Below are 25,284 nucleotides of genomic sequence, written 5' to 3' on the forward strand. Positions count from 1 at the left end.
ACTGAACCAAAATGTTATTTTTTTCCTTTTTGTTTTTTTCCAGTATAAACATTTTTGATTGATTCTACTTGAAGTGCCAAAAAATCGTTTTTTTTTGTACTTTTTCAGTTTCAGACTTGCAGTTTTTAACCAGGACATGTTTCTCTAGAACTTTTTCATACTTTTCTGGCTCAAAAATAGAATAATCTTTGGAAAATAAAGCGAAAAGCTCGCAGAGAATCGTGGGTAATCACCTGAGGAAACTAGACGTTCCTATTGGTCGATTTGGCTGTGGCGGTTTTTGAAACTTAAAATGGCGCAACTAAAACACAAGTTTAACCTCAAAATACATCGGGATGTGGCGGGATTTACCACAAAATGAAAGTTGTCTTGAATTCAGCATCCAAAAATCTATAGGAAACAATATCAAACTCAACGGCGGTTTTTGATCAGTTTTATGACAGAATTTATTTGACAGATGTCAGTTCTATAAAAAAATGTCACAATTTGTAGACAAAACCTTGTAAAAACTAAAAAACTAACATAAATACAGTTGTAACTGTTTGTTGTAACTTTGTCACACAATGTCGTAACTCCCTTCCCCTTCCTTAACGTGTGACGTAATTTATAGATGGCCCCTAATGGAGAATTTTTGAAAATCAATTACTGATATTTGTTTTTATATTTTTTGTAATGTAGCCAAAAATTTATGAAATTCAATAACTCCTTAGTTAACGGCTCAATAGTTTAGAGTGCGAAAAAGTGCACAATCACTTGCCAATTGAAATCAAATCATGTTTTCTGGCATTTCGTAATAATTTGAGGGCATCCCTCGTAGTGTATCAGCTCGGGTGATTTATGATAGTAAAAAAAAACACGTTTTTAATAATAAGTATCTATATTTATTTTTGAATTTGGGAATCGAAGTTAACAAAACATTCAAAAACTTAAAAAAGAACCATATATTTTGGAAATTAAATTTACACAATTATCAAAAATCAAATTACTACATATAATCAGTCTTAAACAAATAATACAAATATGTGAGGTAAAACAAAGAACCAATTATTCATTTTTCAAAATTTATTTTTCAATTTCGGTAATTACGGAAAAATCGTATGTTCACGCGTCATAATCGGTCCTTTGGTATGCCAGACACTTTTTTTTGTTGACTATATGCATTATTAACAAAATGGTATAAAATGTCCAAAAAACCACAGCAAAAAGTTGTCCAATATTTTGAACATAACATTAAATTCACATTCACATAACGAAACAATTGCTACAAATTGAAACAATTAACAATAAACATTTTTTAATATAAAAAATAGTGAGAAACAACATCAATTTAAAATAAAATATTTGTTACAAAATTTAAACGTTTTTACGTATTTTTAAATAATTAAAATTGGATGGATGGATGGGAGTTTTTACGTGTCCCCTTTTTTAATTTTATATTTTTTGAGAATTGCTTCAATTTGTAAACCAAACATTGGTAACTTGTCTAATTTAAAAATATCTTTTTAGATTGATGCCAAAAATAGATAAATTGCACTAAATATAAAGGACGTCTTGAAAATCGATTCATCAGAAACTTTATATTTAAAAAAAAATAAATTATAATTATATAATGTACAATATTAATAAAATAATCATTTTACAAAATTTACATAAATTTAAAATATACCAGGATTGTACTTGAAGTTTCCAAGTTTTTTCAACAAATTTCACCTATTTTAGATTCAAATTTTTTGTTTAAAAATATTATGATGGGAATCGTTGTCGATATTTTTCTGAAAATGTCAATAAATTTTGTTTTTTTATGTGTATAGCATCGTTACGAAAAATTTGGGAAACTGGACTTACGACGAGCTTTTTGGACAACAAATAACTGTAAAAACCATCGATTTTGAACATAAATCGCATTGGAATGAAGATTTTTTTGATTTTAACGCCGTTTAAGTCATAGGAGGTGGATGTTTGCGTCAATTTATAGGTTATGAATGCAATCGGGATCTAGAAAGGGAAAAAAGTCAATTAAGAGGATTACAAATGGTGAAATAGACGATTTGGTTGACAGAAATGATAAAAAAATCATCAAAGACATCATTAATGGGTAAGAGAAAGCCAGAAAATGCAAAAAAATCGATCGAATTTGAAAAGAAAGTAAGAATTGGTTGAAGATCCACAGTATTGACCAGATTTACGTCTATTTCATGTTTCTTAACCTCAAAAAGTTCCACAAACTTGCAAGTCAAACCCGGTATGTGTCGTACTAAATTATTTTTTATTACGACGAGCTTTTTGGACAACAAAAAACTGCAAAAAACATCGATTTTGAACTTAAATCGTATTGGAATTAACATTTTTTTGATTTTAACGCCGTTTACGTCATAGGAGGCGTTTTTTGTGTCAATTTATAGGTTATGAATGCAACCAGAATCTAGAAAGGTAAAAAAGTCAATCCAGAGGATTACAAATGGTGAAATAGACGATTTAGTTGACAGAAATGATAAAAAAATCATCAAAGACATCATTAATGGATAAGAGAAAGCCAGAAAATGCAAAAAAATCGATCGAATTTGAAAACAAAGTAAGAATTGGTTGACGATCCACAGTATTTACCAGATTTATGTCTATTTCATGTTTCTTAACCTCAAAAAGTTCCACAAACTTTCAAGTCAAACCCGGTATGTGTCGTACTAAATTAGTTTTAATTACGACGAGCTTTTTGGACAACAAAAAACTGCAAAAAACATCGATTTTGAACTTAAATCGTATTGGAATTAACATTTTTTTTGATTTTAACGCAGTTTAAGTCCTAGGAGGCGGATTTTTGCGTCAATTTATAGGTTATGAATGCAATCGGGATCTAGAAAGGGAAAAAAGTCAATTAAGAGGATTACAAATGGTGAAATAGACGATTTGGTTGACAGAAATGATAAAAAAATCATCAAAGACATCATTAATGGATAAGAAAAAGCCAGAAAATGCAAAAAAATCGATCGAATTTGAAAACAAAGATTTAATTCGTTGGTGATCCACTGTATTTACCAGATTTACGTCTATTTCATGTTTCTTAACCTCAAAGATCCACTTGCGAAAAGGTTAAAGCATGCTGGAACAAGTATTTACGCCTAAAAGTTGAATTTATCGAGAATTACGAGAAAAAAATGTCTTTTTGTATTTTTAGCTCGGAAACTTTCAAGTCAAACCTCGTATTTATCGTACTAACCTAAAATATATTTCCGAATTGTCGAAATTGCCTGCCAATTTGGCGTTTAGTTTTTTAAAACTTTCCCTATGAATTTCAAAACTAATTTTCGAAATAATTTACGCACATTTCCAATGAAAACTTTTGATACGAAAAATCCTGAATTGATTGCGTCAATTTAATTTAAAAACACGAAGAAAATTAAAAAAAAATAAATACAGATACATTTATATATATATTTAATTCTGATATCGTTCCGAAGACATCCTTTATGTATACATAGATATACCCGGTGGGGCAAAAAGTCGTTTTATTACAAAATAAAAACACAGCAAGGTTTTGGCACGTATTGAAATTGTCTAAATATTTATACCCCCTTTTGAGGGTACGGAACGTAAGTTTGAGATTGGCACATAGACATTTGAAAAAATGAGGTAGCTTTGTCATATGGAAAAATCATTTATCTAAACGTTAACGATCAAGATATATATATATACAGAATCACTCAAAATTTGTATTTATTACATTTTGTAGAAAAAAAGAAAGAAATATCAAAATATTTGCGTCGTTATTATTGCAATTATTATTACTTTTTGTTGGTACAAGGTAAAATTTAATAGTTCGAACCGAATATTAAATAATTTCGAAAATAAAATTTTGAAATGTTGCTTGTACTTTTTACGATTTTATCCTTGGAAAACCTGTATACAAAATTTCGAAAAAGTAGCTTTATTTTTATATTCCACCCTGTATAATCACTAGTTATTTCATCAATTCATTACCATCTCGTTATCTCTTATTTTTATAAAAAAAATTTCGAAATCGGTTAGATATATACGGAGGGTGTTTAAAAAAAATCGTAATTAAAAAAATATCGGAAAAAACCAAAAAAAAATTTTGAAATGTTGCTTGTACTTTTTACGATTTTATCCTTGGAAAACTTGTATACAACTAATATTCTATCCGAGCTGGCACAGCCAATTTTTCAAAATTCCTACTAGATTTTCTTTAAATAAAAAAATTATTTTAGTACAAAAGAAAATTTCGAAAAAGTAACTTTATTTTTAAATTTCACCCTGTATAATCACTAGTTATTTCATCAATTCATTAACATCTCGTTATCTCTCATTTTTATAAAAAAAAATTCGAAATCGGTTAGATATATACGGGGGGTGTTTAAAAAAATCGTAAATAAAAAAATATCGGAAATAACGAAAAAAAATTTTGAAATGTTGCTTGTACTTTTTACGATTTTATCCTTGGAAAACTTGTATGCTACTAATATTCTATCCGAGCTGGTACAGCCAATTTTTCAAAATTCCTACTAGATTTTCCACAAATAAAAAAATTATTTTAGTACAAAAGAAAATTTCGAAAAAGTAGCTTTATTTTTAAATTTCACCCTGTATAATCACTAGTTATTTCATCAATTCATTACCATCTCGTTATCTCTTATTTTTATAAAAAAAATTTCGAAATCGGTTAGATATATACGGGGGGTGTTTAAAAAAAATCGTAATTAAAAAAATATCGGAAAAAACCAAAAAAAAGTTTTGAAATATTGTTTGTACTTTTTACGATTTTATCCTTGGAAAACTTGTATACAACTAATATTCTATCCGAGCTGGTACAGCCAATTTTTCAAAATTCCTACTAGATTTTCCACAAATAAAAAAATTATTTTAGTACAAAAGAAAATTTCGAAAAAGTAGCTTTATTTTTAAATTTCACCCTGTATAATCACTAGTTATTTCATCAATTCATTAACATCTCGTTATCTCTTATTTTTATAAAAAAAAATTTCGAAATCGGTTAGATATATACGGGGGGTGTTTAAAAAAAATCGTAATTAAAAAAATATCGGAAAAAACCAAAAAAAAGTTTTGAAATATTGTTTGTACTTTTTACGATTTTATCCTTGGAAAACTTGTATACAACTAATATTCTATCCGAGCTGGTACAGCCAATTTTTCAAAATTCCTACTAGATTTTCCACAAATAAAAAAATTATTTTAGTACAAAAGAAAATTTCGAAAAAGTAGCTTTATTTTTAAATTTCACCCTGTATAATCACTAGTTATTTCATCAATTCATTAACATCTCGTTATCTCTTATTTTTATAAAAAAAAATTTCGAAATCGGTTAGATATATACGGGGGGTGTTTAAAAAAATCGTAAATAAAAAAATATCGGAAATAACGAAAAAAAATTTTGAAATGTTGCTTGTACTTTTTACGATTTTATCCTTGGAAAACCTGTATGCTACTAATATTCTATCCGAGCTGGTACAGCCAATTTTTCAAAATTCCTACTAGATTTTCCACAAATAAAAAAATTATTTTAGTACAAAAGAAAATTTCGAAAAAGTAGCTTTATTTTTAAATTTCACCCTGTATAATCACTAGTTATTTCATCAATTCATTAACATCTCGTTATCTCTTATTTTTATAAAAAAAAATTTCGAAATCGGTTAGATATATACGGGGGGTGTTTAAAAAAAATCGTAATTAAAAAAATATCGGAAAAAACCAAAAAAAAGTTTTGAAATATTGTTTGTACTTTTTACGATTTTATCCTTGGAAAACTTGTATACAACTAATATTCTATCCGAGCTGGTACAGCCAATTTTTCAAAATTCCTACTAGATTTTCCACAAATAAAAAAATTATTTTAGTACAAAAGAAAATTTCGAAAAAGTAGCTTTATTTTTAAATTTCACCCTGTATAATCACTAGTTATTTCATCAATTCATTAACATCTCGTTATCTCTTATTTTTATAAAAAAAAATTTCGAAATCGGTTAGATATATACGGGGGGTGTTTAAAAAAATCGTAAATAAAAAAATATCGGAAATAACGAAAAAAAATTTTGAAATGTTGCTTGTACTTTTTACGATTTTATCCTTGGAAAACCTGTATGCTACTAATATTCTATCCGAGCTGGTACAGCCAATTTTTCAAAATTCCTACTAGATTTTCTTTAAATAAAAAAATTATTTTAGTACAAAAGAAAATTTCGAAAAAGTAACTTTATTTTTAAATTTCACCCTGTATAATCACTAGTTATTTCATCAATTCATTAACATCTCGTTATCTCTTATTTTTATAAAAAAAAATTTCGAAATCGGTTAGATATATACGGGGGGTGTTTAAAAAAATCGTAAATAAAAAAATATCGGAAATAACGAAATAAAATTTTGAAATGTTGCTTGTACTTTTTACGATTTTATCCTTGGAAAACCTGTATACAACTAATATTCTATCCGAACTGGTTCAGCCAATTTTTCAAAATTCCTACTAGATTTTCTTTAAATAAAAATATTATTTTAGTACAAAAGAAAATTTCGAAAAAGTAACTTTATTTTTAAATTTCACCCTGTATAATCACTAGTTATTTCATCAATTCATTACCATCTCGTTATCTCTCATTTTTATAAAAAAAAATTTCGAAATCGGTTAGATATATACGGGGGGTGTTTAAAAAAATCGTAAATAAAAAAATATCGGAAATAACAAAATAAAATTTTGAAATGTTGCTTGTACTTTTTACGATTTTATCCTTGGAAAACCTGTATACAACTAATATTCTATCCGAGCTGGTTCAGCCAATTTTTCAAAATTCCTACAAGATTTTCCACAAATAAAAAAATTATTTTAGTAAAAAAGAAAATTTCGAAAAAGTAACTTTATTTTTAAATTTCACCCTGTATAATCACTAGTTATTTCATCAATTCATTACCATCTCGTTATCTCTCATTTTTATAAAAAAAAATTTCGAAATCGGTTAGATATATACGGGGGGTGTTTAAAAAAATCGTAAATAAAAAAATATCGGAAATAACAAAATAAAATTTTGAAATGTTGCTTGTACTTTTTACGATTTTATCCTTGGAAAACCTGTATACAACTAATATTCTATCCGAGCTGGTTCAGCCAATTTTTCAAAATTCCTACAAGATTTTCCACAAATAAAAAAATTATTTTAGTAAAAAAGAAAATTTCGAAAAAGTAACTTTATTTTTAAATTTCACCCTGTATAATCACTAGTTATTTCATCAATTCATTACCATCTCGTTATCTCTCATTTTTATAAAAAAAAATTTCGAAATCGGTTAGATATATACGGGGGGTGTTTAAAAAAATCGTAAATAAAAAAATATCGGAAATAACAAAATAAAATTTTGAAATGTTGCTTGTACTTTTTACGATTTTATCCTTGGAAAACCTGTATACAACTAATATTCTATCCGAGCTGGTTCAGCCAATTTTTCAAAATTCCTACAAGATTTTCCACAAATAAAAAAATTATTTTAGTAAAAAAGAAAATTTCGAAAAAGTAACTTTATTTTTAAATTTCACCCTGTATAATCACTAGTTATTTCATCAATTCATTACCATCTCGTTATCTCTCATTTTTATAAAAAAAAATTTCGAAATCGGTTAGATATATACGGGGGGTGTTTAAAAAAATCGTAAATAAAAAAATATCGGAAATAACAAAATAAAATTTTGAAATGTTGCTTGTACTTTTTACGATTTTATCCTTGGAAAACCTGTATACAACTAATATTCTATCCGAGCTGGTTCAGCCAATTTTTCAAAATTCCTACAAGATTTTCCACAAATAAAAAAATTATTTTAGTAAAAAAGAAAATTTCGAAAAAGTAACTTTATTTTTAAATTTCACCCTGTATAATCACTAGTTATTTCATCAATTCATTACCATCTCGTTATCTCTCATTTTTATAAAAAAAAATTTCGAAATCGGTTAGATATATACGGGGGGTGTTTAAAAAAATCGTAAATAAAAAAATATCGGAAATAACAAAATAAAATTTTGAAATGTTGCTTGTACTTTTTACGATTTTATCCTTGGAAAACCTGTATACAACTAATATTCTATCCGAGCTGGTTCAGCCAATTTTTCAAAATTCCTACAAGATTTTCCACAAATAAAAAAATTATTTTAGTAAAAAAGAAAATTTCGAAAAAGTAACTTTATTTTTAAATTTCACCCTGTATAATCACTAGTTATTTCATCAATTCATTACCATCTCGTTATCTCTCATTTTTATAAAAAAAAATTTCGAAATCGGTTAGATATATACGGGGGGTGTTTAAAAAAATCGTAAATAAAAAAATATCGGAAATAACAAAATAAAATTTTGAAATGTTGCTTGTACTTTTTACGATTTTATCCTTGGAAAACCTGTATACAACTAATATTCTATCCGAGCTGGTTCAGCCAATTTTTCAAAATTCCTACAAGATTTTCCACAAATAAAAAAATTATTTTAGTAAAAAAGAAAATTTCGAAAAAGTAACTTTATTTTTAAATTTCACCCTGTATAATCACTAGTTATTTCATCAATTCATTACCATCTCGTTATCTCTCATTTTTATAAAAAAAAATTTCGAAATCGGTTAGATATATACGGGGGGTGTTTAAAAAAATCGTAAATAAAAAAATATCGGAAATAACAAAATAAAATTTTGAAATGTTGCTTGTACTTTTTACGATTTTATCCTTGGAAAACCTGTATACAACTAATATTCTATCCGAGCTGGTTCAGCCAATTTTTCAAAATTCCTACAAGATTTTCCACAAATAAAAAAATTATTTTAGTAAAAAAGAAAATTTCGAAAAAGTAACTTTATTTTTAAATTTCACCCTGTATAATCACTAGTTATTTCATCAATTCATTACCATCTCGTTATCTCTCATTTTTATAAAAAAAAATTTCGAAATCGGTTAGATATATACGGGGGGTGTTTAAAAAAATCGTAAATAAAAAAATATCGGAAATAACAAAATAAAATTTTGAAATGTTGCTTGTACTTTTTACGATTTTATCCTTGGAAAACCTGTATACAACTAATATTCTATCCGAGCTGGTTCAGCCAATTTTTCAAAATTCCTACTAGATTTTCTTTAAATAAAAAAATTATTTTAGTACAAAAGAAAATTTCGAAAAAGTAGCTATATTTTTATATTCCACCCTGTATAATCACCAATTATTTCATTAATTCATTACCATCTCGTTATCTCTTATTTTTATAAAAAAAAAAATTTCGAAATCGGTTAGATATATACGGGGGTTGTTTAAAAAAAATCGTAATTAAAAAAATATCGGAAAAAACCAAAAAAAAGTTTTGAAATATTGTTTGTAATTTTTACGATTTTATCCTTGGAAAACCTGTATGCTACTAATATTCTATCCGAGCTGGTACAGCCAATTTTTCAAAATTCCTACTAGATTTTCCACAAATAAAAAAAATTATTTTAGTACAAAAGAAAATTTCGAAAAAGTAGCTTTATTTTTAAATTTCACCCTGTATAATCACTAGTCACTTCATTACCATCTCGTTATCTCTTATTTTTATAAAAAAAAATTTCGAAATCGGTTAGATATATACGGGGGGTGTTTCGGAAGTATCGGAAATAACGAGATTTAAATTTGATTAAATTAAAATGAAAATTATTAAACTTTATACACGACGGTAAAGTTTGTACATCCAATTTTCAATAAAATCTGATATAAATACATTTTTTATCTCTATATATATTCGAATAACTGAGAATCTGAGGTATTGCTGTTTTGAATATTGATTTCTCATCGGACACTATAAAATAAAGTTTGAGCAATTTTTATTTGTTAACATTTAGGGGTAGCGGAGCTCGCGAATTTTCAAAAAATATCCACACGCAACAACCCCGGCGAATACATTTTTTTTTTTAAAAATACGCGAGCGAATTCACCAATGCGTATTTTCGAAAAAAATTCGTTCGAAAATAAGCAATATTTTCGTTTCCCGAATAAAATATTTACAAAATCTTTTTTCCTTCCAATTCATTTCACATTTAGTTAAAAAAAAAATCATTTTGAAAGTACGCAAAGTGCGTCAACGTATCGCCATTAATTTGGACTGCGTTTTCCTGACGTGCGTCTCGCAGTGCTTCATCATGTGGTCCTTCCTGATGAAACCCTTACCGCAAGTTTCGCAAGCGTACGGTTTTTGCCCCGTATGCAAACACATATGCCTCCTGAGATCGGTTTTGTGATTAAATTGCTTCGGACACAACTCGCACTTGTGGGGTTTGTCGCCGGCGTGTTTGGTCAGATGTTCCTGGTAAGTAATTTCGCACGAAAATCTTTTACCGCACCTCGTACATTTAAAAGGTTTATCGCCGCTGTGGAACGTCTTGTTGTGTTGCGTCAGATAACAGGCCTTATTAAAAATCTTGTCGCAATCGTAACATTTGTGCAAACCCGGTTTACTTGTGGTAGACGTTATCAAATGGATGCCGGTGGTGTTTTCTTCGTAATCCCTTTTGGTGTGGGCCTTCTCCGGCGATTTCGGCTGGGCCTCCAATCTCAATTTGATATCGTCCATTATCTGCATCTTATTTTCTTCCATTATCTTCGATTCGTTTTCCGACGTCATGGATATCATGCTCAAATCTTCTTCTTGGATTCGCTCGTTCGGGGAATAACCCAAAATGTATTCTTGCGTCTTGGGGGACGAATCGTTTTGCGTTATGACGGTGAGTTCGTCGTTTTTATATAAAATCGTTTCATCGGGTAAATTCGTTTCGTAGTAATTGGTTAGAGGAGCCGTCGCCGACTCCCTGCCCCCCACGTTAGCTGATTCGTAACCGTTGTTGAATCTGTGCGCTTGGATTTGCGCGAAACTCGGCAACGGTTGATTATTTTCGACTATGCGTTGTTGAAAACTAAACTGGTATTCACCAGTAATATTGTGGTTGTTGGTGGTGATAACCATAGCCGGCATAACGTGGGGGGCAAGCTCGTTTGGGTACATCTGGTATTGGTTGTTGTTGTCCATCGACATCATATGTTGGGCCGGTATATTGAACCCCCCATGAGGCGTACTGATTGAAGGAGTGGTCAGCGTTAGCAGGCCCCCCAGGTTGTTGGTTGAGGGACCTGCATCCCCGTTTGGGGGACTACCGTTCGATATATGCGGACTGGGATGTTGCTGCTGCATCGGAGATCCCATCGGGGAATGTATATTGGGCGCCGCCGACGGTTGTCTATCGTAAGGAACGTTCAAACCGCTTATCGTACCTAATCTATCGTATTGGGTGGCGTCTTCGTTGCGTACTTCGTCTCCCGAATTACTCGATTGCGGACGTTCTTCTTGTTTGGAAGACGTTTCTCTGGTCGGATGATGATGGGCGCTGATGGGTAAACCGGCCGGATCCGGTTGTCCGCTCGATTTAACCGCGTTTTTATGTAAAGTTGTATTGTAATGTCTTTTCAAATGTCCCGAACTCGTGAACCATTTATTACAAGCCGTACAATTGTATGTTTTGGGTCTTCTGGCTTCGTTCGATTTCCAATTGGCTCCTTTACCTACCGGAGTCGGTTGTGGTATCGCATTCGTCGGTAATTGAGTACTAGAAATAACCGAATTATTCGTCGGAGACGTCATTTGTTCGAACGGTCGGTAATTTTGATTTAAACCTTCTTGATTCGTCGTCGTCGTCGTCGTCGTTACGTTATTACCGATAAATTCTTGATGTGGCGGAAATAATTTTTGTTGTTGTTGTTGTTGTTCTGGAATATTTTGTGTAAATAACCTTTGTTGCGGCGAAGGCCACGAATTCAACATCGCCGATACCGAATGCGGATTCGGATCGCCGTTTTGACGTTTTTCGTCTTCGTTATAAACGTTGTGGACGACTTTGTGCGAATCCAAATCCAAAATTTCGCTCTGAGTCGGATCCTCTTGTTTGATAACGACGTGCTCGAACATGAAATGTTGTTGGTTGGTTTGGTGATAAGGTGCGAGGTGCGGTGCGACCGCGGGCGTCGCGGGGTGCGCGATATTCAAATGTTCTATTAGTTGGGTAGCGGAGTCGCACACGTATCCGCACTTATCGCATTGTTTGGGGCTGGGGGACGGGGTCGGTTGCGGCGGATAGGCGGGACTCGAAGACGGTACCTGTGCCTGCCTGTCGTAAGGACTGTTTTGAGTTTGGTTGTAAGGGTGGTATCTGTAAGGGGTTTTATGGACGAAAGATTCTTGATTGAATTGTTGGTTTGGATGATCTAATGAGAAATATTGTTCGGGGTAATTGGAATAAAATTGATTGGTCGGCGAATGTCTTTCGATTTTTATCGGATAATTTTGGAAATTCGTCGGGAAACTGGAATTTTCTTGATAAGGTGACGAAGCGCTTTGGTAACTTTGAGGAGTTGGGGGATGGCCGAAAACCGTTTCGGGGGTGGCCCTACTATAATCCGGACTCTTTTTTTGCATTGAATCTGAACTATCGGCGGCGGCGGCTATGGTATTATTTGGATTTAACTCACGTTTAGATATGTTGTTTTTGGAGTTGTTGTTGTTGTTGGTTTCTTCGGGATTCGTCGATGTGGACGATTGAGCTTGTACCGCCCAATTTTTTAGCAAATTCTCTTTGTGGTACTGCAGATGCACTTCCAAGGATTCGGCCGAATTGAGGGAAATTCCACATTCCTTACAATGGAAAGGACTATTCATCTGTTGTAGATATTGTTGTGGTGTGACACCGCTGCTGCTATTTGCCATGGCACGATTGAAAAACAGTTTTTATATCGATTCGAAACACAAAATAAAAAGTTTTTTAAAAACAAAAAATACGATAGTCACTTTTTAAATATCATAACATTTCAATTTTCGTTCGGTCCGGGTGGCATAACGTTCAAAATGTAATAGTACAAACCGCTTTCGTTTGAAATTAGCATAGCACTCGGTAAATTACAAAATAAATAAATTAAAAAAAAAAAAAACTGTCGACATGTCTCTTTAGCCCATTATTATTTATTTTCGCGACACTCCGTACGCGAAAGTCCAACGCGCGACGTCATATTCAATATAAAAAAAAAACTGAACGACAACGAATCGCCGAAAAAACAAAAAAAAACTTTTTCAAACTCCGTAATTTTGTTACAACGTTCGCTTCGGTCTAAGCGTTGTTGTCGTCGCCAAATTCGACTTTATACTGATACGGGCCGGTGTCTCTTGACGAAATTCGGTGGTCCAAGTGCGTAGTTTTGCGAGTATCGCATAGGCCGGCCGAGACGTTTTCGGCCAATGGCGTAGCCGGCTTTAATGCGTTCGGGCTAGTGGGGGGTAAGATGCTGCATTTTTGAACACACATTTGAGTTTCGGATTATGTTTTTGCTTCTGCCAGCATTTCGCCTTGCTTACTACCAAACACAACAAAAATAAAACTTTTTTTTTATTCGTTTCAATCGTTATTCGTCACTAGATTTAATTATGCTAGTTTTCAAACGTGTATTTGTATACAGCGTGTCCTAAAAAGTGTACAACGTCGATGTCATGGAATGGGTGATGAATTATCTCGATTTTCGTATGAAATCGGTTTAAGATAATGAATTTTTGAGTTTTTTTGTGATTAATAGCTGAAAATACACCTCTATAGCTAAAGTATTATATTAGTTTTCGAGTCAAACGTATACTTTCCCTGGGTATCGAATTTTCGACAGTTTTCCTAAATTTTTCGCCTATTAAATTCATCATTTTCGATAATTCAATGACATTTTGACGAATCTGAAACATTTTTTTCCATTTTCAGAGCAAAAGGGTCCCTTTTGAAAAATTCATTTTTGTTTTTTAACTTTATCTCATATAATTCGCTTTGTATAAACACGTGAAAGCAGTTGTATTTTTTTTATGATAAAATCGACGTTCCTTTTCGTTTTTTTTTATATTACAACGTTGCCAGTTCAAAACTGTAGATACTATAAAATTATACAGTGTTATTTTTTAAAAAAACATTGACTTCAACTTTTATCCTGTATATTTCTCACAAATATGAAAGTATAGGAATAAAATATGAAAAATTACTTAGAAAAATGTTTTCTTAATCGATTCGTACCAAAAATAAATCAATATCTCGAATGGTTTCGGAAATATAGAACTTTTTATACCGACATGTCGAAATTTTTTTGAATTTACAGTTTTACACGAAATCCAATTTTAGTGAATTTTCATCAATTTTTCGCATTTAATAGTATTATTTCGAGCAAGCGGTATCATTTTCAATAATTCAATGACATTTTGACGAATCTGAAACATTTTTTTCCATTTTCAGAGCAAAAGGGTCCCTTTTGAAAAATTCATTTTTGTTTTTTAACTTTATCTCATATAATTCGCTTTGTATAAACACGAGAAGGCTATTGTATTTTTTTTCTGATAAAATCGACGTTCCTTTTCGTTTTTTTTTATATTACAACGTTGCCAGTTCAAAACTGTAGATACTATAAATTTATACAGTGTTATTTTTCAAAAAAACATTGACTTCAGCTTTCACCCTGTATATTTCTAGCAAATATGGAAGTGAAGGAATAAAATATGAAAAATCACTTAGACACACGTTTTCTTAATCGATTCGTATCAGAAATATATCGATATCTCGGATGGTTTCGGAAATATAGAACTTTTTATACCGACATGTCAAATTTTTTTGAATTTACAGTTTTACACGAAATCCAATTTTAGTGAATTTTCATCAATTTTTCGCATTTAATAGTATTATTTCGAGCAAGCGGTATCATTTTCAATAATTCAATGACATTTTGACGAATCTGAAACATTTTTTTCCATTTTCACAGCAAAAAAGTCCCTTTTGAAAACATAATTTTGGTTTTTTAACTTTATCTCATATAATTCGCTTTGTATAAACACGAGAAGGCTATTGTATTTTTTTTCTGATAAAATCGACGTTCCTTTTCGTTTTTTTTTATATTACAACGTTGCCAGTTCAAAACTGTAGATACTATAAATTTATACAGTGTTATTTTTCAAAAAAACATTGACTTCAGCTTTCACCCTGTATATTTCTAGCAAATATGGAAGTGAAGGAATAAAATATGAAAAATCACTTAGACACACGTTTTCTTAATCGATTCGTATCAGAAATATATCGATATCTCGGATGGTTTCGGAAATATAGAACTTTTTATACCGACATGTCAAATTTTTTTGAATTTACAGTTTTACACGAAATCCAATTTTAGTGAATTTTCATCAATTTTTCGCATTTAATAGTATTATTTCGAGCAAGCGGTATCATTTTCAATAATTCAATGACATTTTGACGAATCTGAAACATTTTTTTCCATTTTCACAGCAAAAAAGTCCCTTTTGAAAACATAATTTTGGTTTTTTAACTTTATCTCATATAATTCGCTTTGTATAAACACGAGAAGGCTATTGTATTTTTTTTCTGATAAAATCGACGTTCCTTTTCGTTTTTTTTTATATTACAACGTTGCCAGTTCAAAACTGTAGATACTATAAATTTATACAGTGTTATTTTTCAAAAAAACATTGACTTCAGCTTTCACCCTGTATATTTCTAGCAAATATGGAAGTGAAGGAATAAAATATGAAAAATCACTTAGACACACGTTTTCTTAATCGATTCGTATCAGAAATAAATCGATATCTCGAACGGTTTCCGAGATAGAGAACTTTTTATACGAGAATGTCAAATTTTTGGATTTTTTTACATTATAGTTACAAATACAACTTTATAGCAAAAGTTAGCAAAAAAATCATGTTAACTGAAGAAAGTTGATGTTTAACAGTAACAACGAATAAATTAATCAAAAAGATTGAAATAAGAAGCTAGTCAAAGAAGAAATAGCATACAGGAACCAGACAAAAAGTACTAAAAAGAAAATGTGGTAAAATTTTTCGAAAGAAACTAAATAGAATCTTTTTTTCTAAATTATTATCGTTTAATTCAACTAAAAATATACTGGGTGATTGGATAATGACATATTTCGTAATTTAAAAACGATTTCAAAGTCAAGGTGAGAGCGATAAACTTTTCAAAGCTGAATATAAACTCTTGTGAACTTATTTTGGCGGATAATTTTTTTTTTATTTTGCAAGCCAGACTCTGTCTGCATGCATTAATTGCATCCTCGAGGCATTTTCGAATTCGGCCGTGGATCCTTCTCTCTTTAAACTGTTTGATTTCTAAGATCCAGTCTAATCGTAACCGTTTAATTAATAGAAACAAAAGTTTTTCAAAATTATTAAAAAAAATTATTAATTTCAATATAAATTGTTCATAGATGATGTAAATTTTGTTTATTAATTATAAATAATACGTGGGTTGAAGTGAAAGTACATTAAAACAATTTCTATGTCTTCAATCGCACATACGAGGACAACACAAAAAGTATGTCACTAGAAACAACTTATGCGTCATACTGGTATCTTGTTCGCTTGAAGTTAGAAGACAAAAGGCGTTAAAGTTTTGAATTCTACACCTCATAATTTCATTTATAAAGTCTTAAAGTCCACTTTTAAGTACGAAAGATTATTTACTTATTTGCTGTTTCAACTATCTATAAACAAATCAAATAACACTCGTATGACAACAAACCGTCGCCATTAACGTCAAACTGTATAATGTCAATGTCAGATCTGACAGATTCACATAAGTGTTGCCATATTTCAAAACATATGGTCGACGGTCTTTCTTAGTTGCCCACCCGGTATTTGCTAAGTACAGTTTCGGGAATTGAAACTTTTATTTTAGTAAATTTCGTCCTGTTTAAGGATCTTTTTTTAAAAATTCGAAAATATTTATACTTTACGAGATATAGTCGAAAAACCGAATACAATGAAGAATCGTGTGATAAATATGATATACCCGGTATAATATTATATGGATACACGTATTTTCGATGCAGAGGGTTAATTAGAAGATGTTGATTACAAAATAATCATTAATAAACTTCTAACGATTCGCAATCATTACGGAATTCTTCTTTCAAGTCAAATCGAAATTTTTTCGAGAACAACACATTAAACCGTGACGTATAATGAATGAACATTAATCCAAAGGCGTCTAGATCTTCGTTTCGTAAAGGTAAATGCACCTTTGTCCTTGCAGATTTACAAATTGCATGTTGCATTGCATCCAAAATTTAAATTTAGGCTTACGTCATGCTACGGTGATTTTGATATTGGAATTAGACTCGTTCATGTGAAAAGACATTTTGCGTACAAAGTATCAATTCGATCGGTTCCAAATTATATACAAGTCGAAAATTTAAGATATTTAAGTTATTATTTCAAAAAATAATTAGAGGACTTGAGGAAATTTTTAATCATTTTTTGACTATTAAGTTCAAACTTATACGTAATTTGACTGTACTACAACTCGTATAAACGCAAATTCCATAAAACTTGCTAAAATCTTTATTCTAGATTATTATTATCATAGAAAGACAAAATCTAACTAGATTTATGGTGGTAGTAAATATCATTTTGACATACAACAGTAGTTGTTAATTTACACGAATTATCACCATAGAAATAGATAAAAATATTAGATCTATGGTGATACGAAATATTGTTTACGTAAATATCTGATACGAATTGTGACAAATGACAGTTTAATCAATTATTATATTCTATATAAAGTATAACCATAGAAATACATAAAGATATTAGATCTATGGTGATACGAAATATTGTTTTCGTAAATATATGAGACGAATTGTGACAAATGACAGTTTAATTAATTATTATATTCTAAATAATAAAGTATATAGATAAAAATATTATTTTCATACGACCCAACTCATATTCAAGTATATTTTCTAAATTATATATTCGAGCATTATGAATTTTCAATGGATGATTACGTATGTCGACGTAGTGTGTTTACAGGTATAAATAACTACTATCTGAAGGCCAGGGGCGGCTCATGCCCAATGGTCAACAATTCATAACTTTTACTGCGCAATCTAGAGATAGAAAAAATCGATTCTTTAACAAAAATGTACTCTTCGATTGTGTTTTAATACCCACTGTAAGTATTTTCAATAAATAATTACAATTTACGATAATTTTCTTCAGAATGTTTGTTTATGGTTTTTTACGTTTTTTTTGCCATGTACAACGATAAAAAAATTTTCTTACCTCCTAAATCATAAATTTTATCGAGTTGAATAAATAGTACTTTTTCTACTATCCATAGATGGTCTAAATAATTCATAAATCGTATTAACATTTATATAAAATAAACATTCAAATGGATACTGAGGATTTAACTTAAATTTTTTCGTATTAATACTCTTATATATCTACTTGAAAGGTACTACTCAATATGGACGCCTCAATTATCAATTCACTAATCTCTCCAAGATCCGGTACCATTTCAAAATGGCGTCTAGTTGTTTTAAGTCAAAACTGATACATAATTTGACTGTACTATAACTGGAATTCGTATAAACGCAAGTTCGACAAAATTTGCTACAAGTTTTAATACTTCATATACAAAATAGGTCATAAATAAAAGTTATTTTATAAAAGAAATGCCTTCCAAAAAGTTTAATATTGTACTTTTGCGAGATAAAGTCTATTATAAATACGTCCTTTGTTATTTCGACGATACCTGTTTTTATATACAAATCATATCCGGTTATTTATCAGTTTGTAGCATGAACTTTCACTTTTGTCAACAGATATTTTTGCACATAAAAGAAATACGTGAAACAGTAGAAGTTTCTAGAAAAGGATTATGTTCAAATATGTAGATAGTAAGAATATTGACATAAATATTGAAAATTGCCGTTTGAGTAAAAAATTTTCTTCGAACGTCTGGTACAGGGGTCGGTAACCTTTTCAATAGGATTTACTATTAATGCTAGAGTTGATTTTGAATTGCTGAAATCTGTCAGCAAATTATAATCTGTTCCTAAGATATGTCCACCCGGTACAATTCTTATTTAGAAGATATTCCTTACTTATATCGTCGTCTATATATATTTATAGAGCTTTTCAATCATTCATGTACTTTCAATTAGTTCAAATTAGAGCCTGAATTACTTAAAATATCTATTCCAGTTTACTACAATCATAAAAAGACAAAAATTAATTATAATTTATTTTGCTGGTAAATATTGTTTTGACATATAACAGTAGTTAACACAGATTATCACAATAGAAATAGATAAAAATATTAGATCTATGGTGATAGAAAATATAAGACGAACTGTGATAAATAACTGTTTAATTAATTATTATATCCTATATAGATTATAACCATAGAAAAACATAAGAATATTAAATCTATGGTGATGTGAAATATGGTTTTCGTAAATATATGTGACGAATTATGAGAACTGATAGTTTAATTAACGATTATATTCTATAAAGAGTATAATCATAGAAATATATAAAAATATCAGATCTATGGTGATACGAATATTGTTTTCGTAAACATATTTGACAAATGACAGTTCTATTAATTGTTCTAACAAATATTACAACTTTTCGATAATTAATATACAGTCTCGGCATGCTTAAACGTTTTAAAACTTTTTGAACTTGAGTGAAAAGTGATACATACTTGAATAGACAGTAACCACGTTAGTGAAGTACGTACACGTGAACTATTGGAAAGTACAGTGAAGTACTTAGAAGTATATTAGGTTAGAAATTTATTCAGTTATTTTTATGCCTTTTCATTATGACATTTCTAAACACAGCTTTGTGTTTTTCCTAATTCGGGTTCGTGAGAAATATTAATTATAATTTGTATATATAAATAGTTTCCAAATTTCCCTTAAAAATAACTAGAAAATTTAGTATGGGACCGTTGGTCATTCATTAAACAATTCCTACATTTTCCAACCAACCCTCTATTCTCTTCCCGACGCTCTTGGTGTTTACGCAAGGAAAATAGAATTTCCAGGACCGTCTTTACAATTTTTGTTTTTTGAAAACTGAGTATGAAAATTAATTCGGTAAAAATTTGATGCTATAGCGTGAATCGGCGCGGGGTATTTTGTCGAAATGAATTTTTAGTTATTGACTGACGGTTAGTAACTACGAGTAACAGTCAGCATTCTTTGTGTGTGGATCAAACTTTGATTTTCGATATCTTGGGCTCTACTTATCGTATCGCGAAATTTTTTCCATCAAAATGTATGGTTTTTGTATATCTATGCTTTGCTCTATAGAATTAGAAGTTAAAATTGATATTTCAATAAGAAATCTTGAAAAAACTGTAAAAAAAATATTTTCTCGAAGTTTGAGCGTTAAAAAAATATCAAAATTAAATTTTGAAAAAATTTTTGTATATTATCTATTGAACTACAACTTTTTTTTTGTAGATTGCAGTGAATCGCGTTTTGGATTTGTTAATTTTAATATTGTACAGAGCGATTGAAAAAAATATATATATAAATACAGTGTATGCTACCGCCATTTTGAATTTTGAAAATTTGTAAAAAAGATCGTTTTTAGAAACATTAGTACTATATTCTGTAGTATTATGAATTTAAGTTTATTATTTTTACTATACATTTCGTATTAATAAACAAATTTTCAAATTTTTAAACAATTATTAAAAAATTAAGGGCTGGAAAATTTTTTTCAAAAAATCTAATTACATCATGTTGTAGAGCATAGAATTTCCCATAACTTTGTTTATTAAAATTTTTTTGTACGAGCAAAATTGAGAGAGAAAAATCAGCGTAGAAAACTGAAATTTCGAATCCACTAAGCTGTGCTTATAAACTGCGTCTAAAGCATTATATTCTTAATATTTTTGAATCCTATATAATTAACGTGTTCTTTTCAACTACCCCGGACTAAAAATTAACTTCACTTATGATAATTTAGTCAAAAATATCGTCATAATATGAAACCCATACAATTCAAAACTGACGCCGATCCTGTCTCAGTTGTACATCAAGGCGAGAGAAACCGAGAGAAAGAGAAGGAACTATGAAGAATTGTCGTTAGAATTTGCATGGTCCTATCTCCTAATATATGGTCTGGCGTCGGTAGGGCCTTATCTGCACTGTCCACCCCGGCCATCCGTGGACCAAGTACTAAACTTTAATTTATGGTTGCCGCCCAGCATTGTCACATCTTACAGATGACTGAGGACAATTTCTGTTCCTTCCTGATTTAAAGGTTATTACGAAACGTTGTCTTTATGGGTTCGACGAACTGTACTTATCATTAAAAACGAAATAAATCGAATCACGTAAATTTTATGTATCATCGAAAATAGTTCGATAAAAAATGAAATTTCGCCAAATTAGAGAAGCCTTTCAATCCTTGGGATTATGACTAAAACACTTTAAAATCCTTTTTTCTTCGTTTCTCGGCCTGCGTCTTCTCCTTGGGTTCTTTTGATCATTTCAGTTGGTTTTTTCCCAGCTCAAGTTGAGTCTTTTATGTATCTCTATATATTTTCCTTCCCCAGCTCTATTTCTCTGGGAAATATCTTCCATTTGGAAGTCTAGGGGTTATTAAATGAGGTAATGAGTCAACTGGCATGTTTACCAGTTAATACTAGTGATATTTAGAAAACAAAATGTACCGGAATCTGAATTGGAACCAAAAAAAAAAACAAGTTTATCGATTACGGTGAAAACATCACATATTCGAGATTTCGCGACTACTTTGATGATGTAAAAGAAAAGGGTGAGTTGATTTGATTGAATATTCTAGTCAGTGTTCTTTTCTTTTAGTTCCAGAAGGCCAGTCGTGTGTGTGTGGGTATGTGTGTGACATCCCTATCTGTTCCCTTATTTCAAACTTCGACGTACTCCCCTTTACGTATGTGCTAAATGGACCTTTTTATTCTTGACGAATTCTGCCTTCGAGATATTTTGTAAAAGACAAGCAAATTTTCTATTCAAAAACAAAAAAACAATTCGGCCAAACGAGAAACGTGGAAATATACAAGAATTACTACTCAAATTTCGAAAAATCGGCAACGCCGGTGATGAATATGTCAAATAATTAGCGAATCCCCCAAGAAATACTCGAAAAACTCAATCGATGTGCTTCCATAGATCAATCAGAACAACTAAACAAAAAAAGTCGCCATCTTGAAGTAAATAGACAGTTTTGGACAGTGCTACGAAATATTGTTTTCGTAAACATATAAAACGAACTATGACAAATGACAGTTTAATCAATTATTATATTCTATATAAAGTATAACCATAGAAATACATAAAGATATTAGATCTATGGTGATATGAAATATTGTTTTCGTAAATATATAAAACGAACTATGACAAATGACAGTTTAATCATTTATTATATTTTATATAGACTATAACCATAGAAATACATAAAGATATTAGATCTATGGTGATACGAAATATTGTTTTCGTAAATATATGAGACGAATTGTGACAAATGACAGTTTAATTAATTATTATATTCTAAATAATAAAGTATATAGATAAATATATTATTTTCATACGACCCAACTCATATTCAAGTATATTTTCTAAATTATATATTCGAGCGTTATGAATTTTCAATGGATGATTACGTATGTCGACGTAGTGTATTTACAGGTACAAATAACTACTATCTGAAGGCCAGGGGCGGCTCATGCCCAATGGTCAACAATTCGTAACATTTACTGCGCAATCTAGAGATAGAAAAAATCGATTCTTCAACAAAAATGTACTCTTTGATTGTGTTTTAATACCTACTATAAGTATTTTCAATAAATAATTACAATTTACGATAATTTTCTTCAGAATGTTTGTTTATGGTTTTTTACGTTTTTTTTGGCATGTACAACGATAAAAAAATTTTCTTACCTCCTAAATCATAAATTTTATCGAGTTGAACAAATAGTACTTTTTTTACTATCCATAAATGGTCTAAATAATTCAGAAATCGTATTAACATTTGTACAAAATAAACATTCAAATGGATACTGAGGATTTAACTTGAATTTTTTCGTATTAATACTCTTATATATCTACTTGAAAGGTACTACTCAATATGGACGCCTCAATTATCAATTCACTAATCTCTCCAAGATCCGGTACCATTTCAAAATGGCGTCTAGTTGTTTTAAGTCAAAACTGATACATAATTTGACTGTACTATAACTGGAATTCGTATAAACGCAAGTTCGACAAGCAAATTTTCTATTCAAAAACAAAAAAACAATTCGGCCAAACGAGAAACGTGGAAATATACAAGAATTGCTACTCAAATTTCGAAAAATCGGCAACGCCGGTGATGAATATGTCAAATAATTATCGAATCCCCCAAGAAATACTCGAAAAACTCAATCGATGTGCTTCCATAGATCAATCAGAACAACTAAACAACAAAAGTAGCATCTCGAAGTAAACGGACAGTTTTGGACAGTCAAAACATCGAATTGATGGTTCAAACGCCTTACAGTTGTTGTTTGGCACCTTCTTATTCCTAAAGGTGACAAATTAGTTGCAAGGTCAACGTTTTTCTACACCTGGCGAAGCTGTTGGTGCATCAAATCAAAAGTTTTGAAGGGTACCTCAATCGGAATGTAAATTGGTTCGAAGGCACGCAAAATTTAAGTGGAAACATATAAAACTTAAGCCTTAAGCACGAATTACGAAGAATTAGTTCTTTCCAACGCACTTTTTTGACACAAAACGAAAGGTTTAAGGACAAACTTATATACCAGCATTTAGCTGCGTTAACCAAACGTTAACGTGAATCAAAAGTCACTGTATACAACCTCCATTCTGTTTTTGGTTTGTTTTGGTGTTGATCCTAACTAAATTTGAGACATTTTTCAACTTGACGTTCGAGCTATAAACAATATTTTTTGCTAATCGAAGTTTCCCACGGTTAAAGAAGACAACTGCCACGATTCTAGAATAGTTAGAGGTGTTCTTGCACTAATGTGGGTACCATAATTTTTTCTGGTCATAAACAAAGTTTTTTTATCCGAAAAAATGACTTATAAAAATATCTATAATGGGTTATATTAGAAAAACGATCTAGAAAAAGCGTTTGGAAATTTTCTCGTTGGAAATTTTATCGAAATTTAAGTCCACAGGATAAAACTGATAAAGAAAAAGTTATAAGTTACGTTATAACAAAGGATTCGTATGCTAATAATCCCAAACGATAAAGGAATATCGGAAACTAAGTTTCGGGATTTGGTCAGGATGGAAATCTACCTGTTCGTCGTGGCTATATTTCGATAATTCAATTATACTATAACGAAATTTCTGAGCTACCAATACGGATATAATTTACGTAAATTCGAATTTTTCTTTTCGATTTCATCATCTAATTAAAGAAACTGTCCGTCAAACTCGTTATACAAATATGTCACGTTTTGTAATTTCGGAATACCCAGAGGATTGGGATACACAAATGGAAACGAATATTTATAATTGGATAAGGAAATATTCTCCATTAAGATCAATACACGTTTACGCGCGTTCGAACCTATTCAACCCTCTTCTTCAGGTGTAATACAACCCATAAGGTTGTTGTTTAGTTTCGGGTTCATATGCATAGATTCATGATTCGACCTTTGGACGTCTGTCCGAGACATCAGCCATGAAGTTCCCGACCGTTTTCTTCCGATCTTCCCTCTTGTCATAGACACTGAAATTTCTCTCTTTGATTATCGTGAGTAGTTACCCTTTTGCTGTAGGACCTCTATGTTTGTCCTGTGTTCAGATCCAAGGTATCCGCAGCATTCGTACATTTCGAACGCATCAATTTCTGTGGCTGCATCCGTACAGGGAAGATGTAACAGCGAATCGTTCTGGTGCGGAGTTCCAGGCTGAGGTTGCGGTTTGCCAGAAATTTCCTCAAACTTGACTTAGATGATGATCTGATTTAGAGTTTCGGGTGCCCAGGTGTCTTGGAGATGACGCTTGTTCAATGATCTCTCCTCTTGGAGTCTTTGGATGGAGTTTCTTTGTATTTTTACATCTTGTGGTGTGACACACAGTCGAAAAATCCTTCTTGATATTCTTGTATAAGTTATATAGATCGTGTTTCTTTTGAAGGGTTTCTATTTTCGCCAGCCTTGATTCTTCGGCATTTCGCGCGGATAAGCCTGTTAATTTCTGCATATTTAACTGTATTTATGTGTTATTTGCAATTCCAAAGTCAGACTCCTTGGTCATAATCAACGTATCCTTCAGCTCTTCCTATGAAAACTCGATGTTCCATGTCAAACTGTCTGTTGTCAATGTCAGATTTGACATAATGACATCAGCGTTGCCATATCTTAAAAGTTAATT

The 25,284-nt window shown here is 30.7% G+C and overlaps 1 protein-coding gene across 1 annotated transcript; it reads right to left on the reverse strand.

The window, feature by feature from the left end:
* Window positions 1-879: 879 nt before the first annotated feature.
* Window positions 880-13,201, reverse strand: LOC130901802 (uncharacterized). Its single transcript, XM_057813407.1, has one exon. It carries the CDS (start codon window positions 12,767-12,769, stop codon window positions 10,097-10,099), a length of 2,673 nt encoding a protein of 890 aa, XP_057669390.1. The 5' UTR covers window positions 12,770-13,201; the 3' UTR covers window positions 880-10,096.
* Between the last annotated feature and the right edge of the window lie 12,083 nt (window positions 13,202-25,284).

Source organism: Diorhabda carinulata, chromosome X (genome assembly GCF_026250575.1).
Source record: "Diorhabda carinulata isolate Delta chromosome X, icDioCari1.1, whole genome shotgun sequence".
Lineage (NCBI taxonomy): Eukaryota > Metazoa > Arthropoda > Insecta > Coleoptera > Chrysomelidae > Diorhabda > Diorhabda carinulata.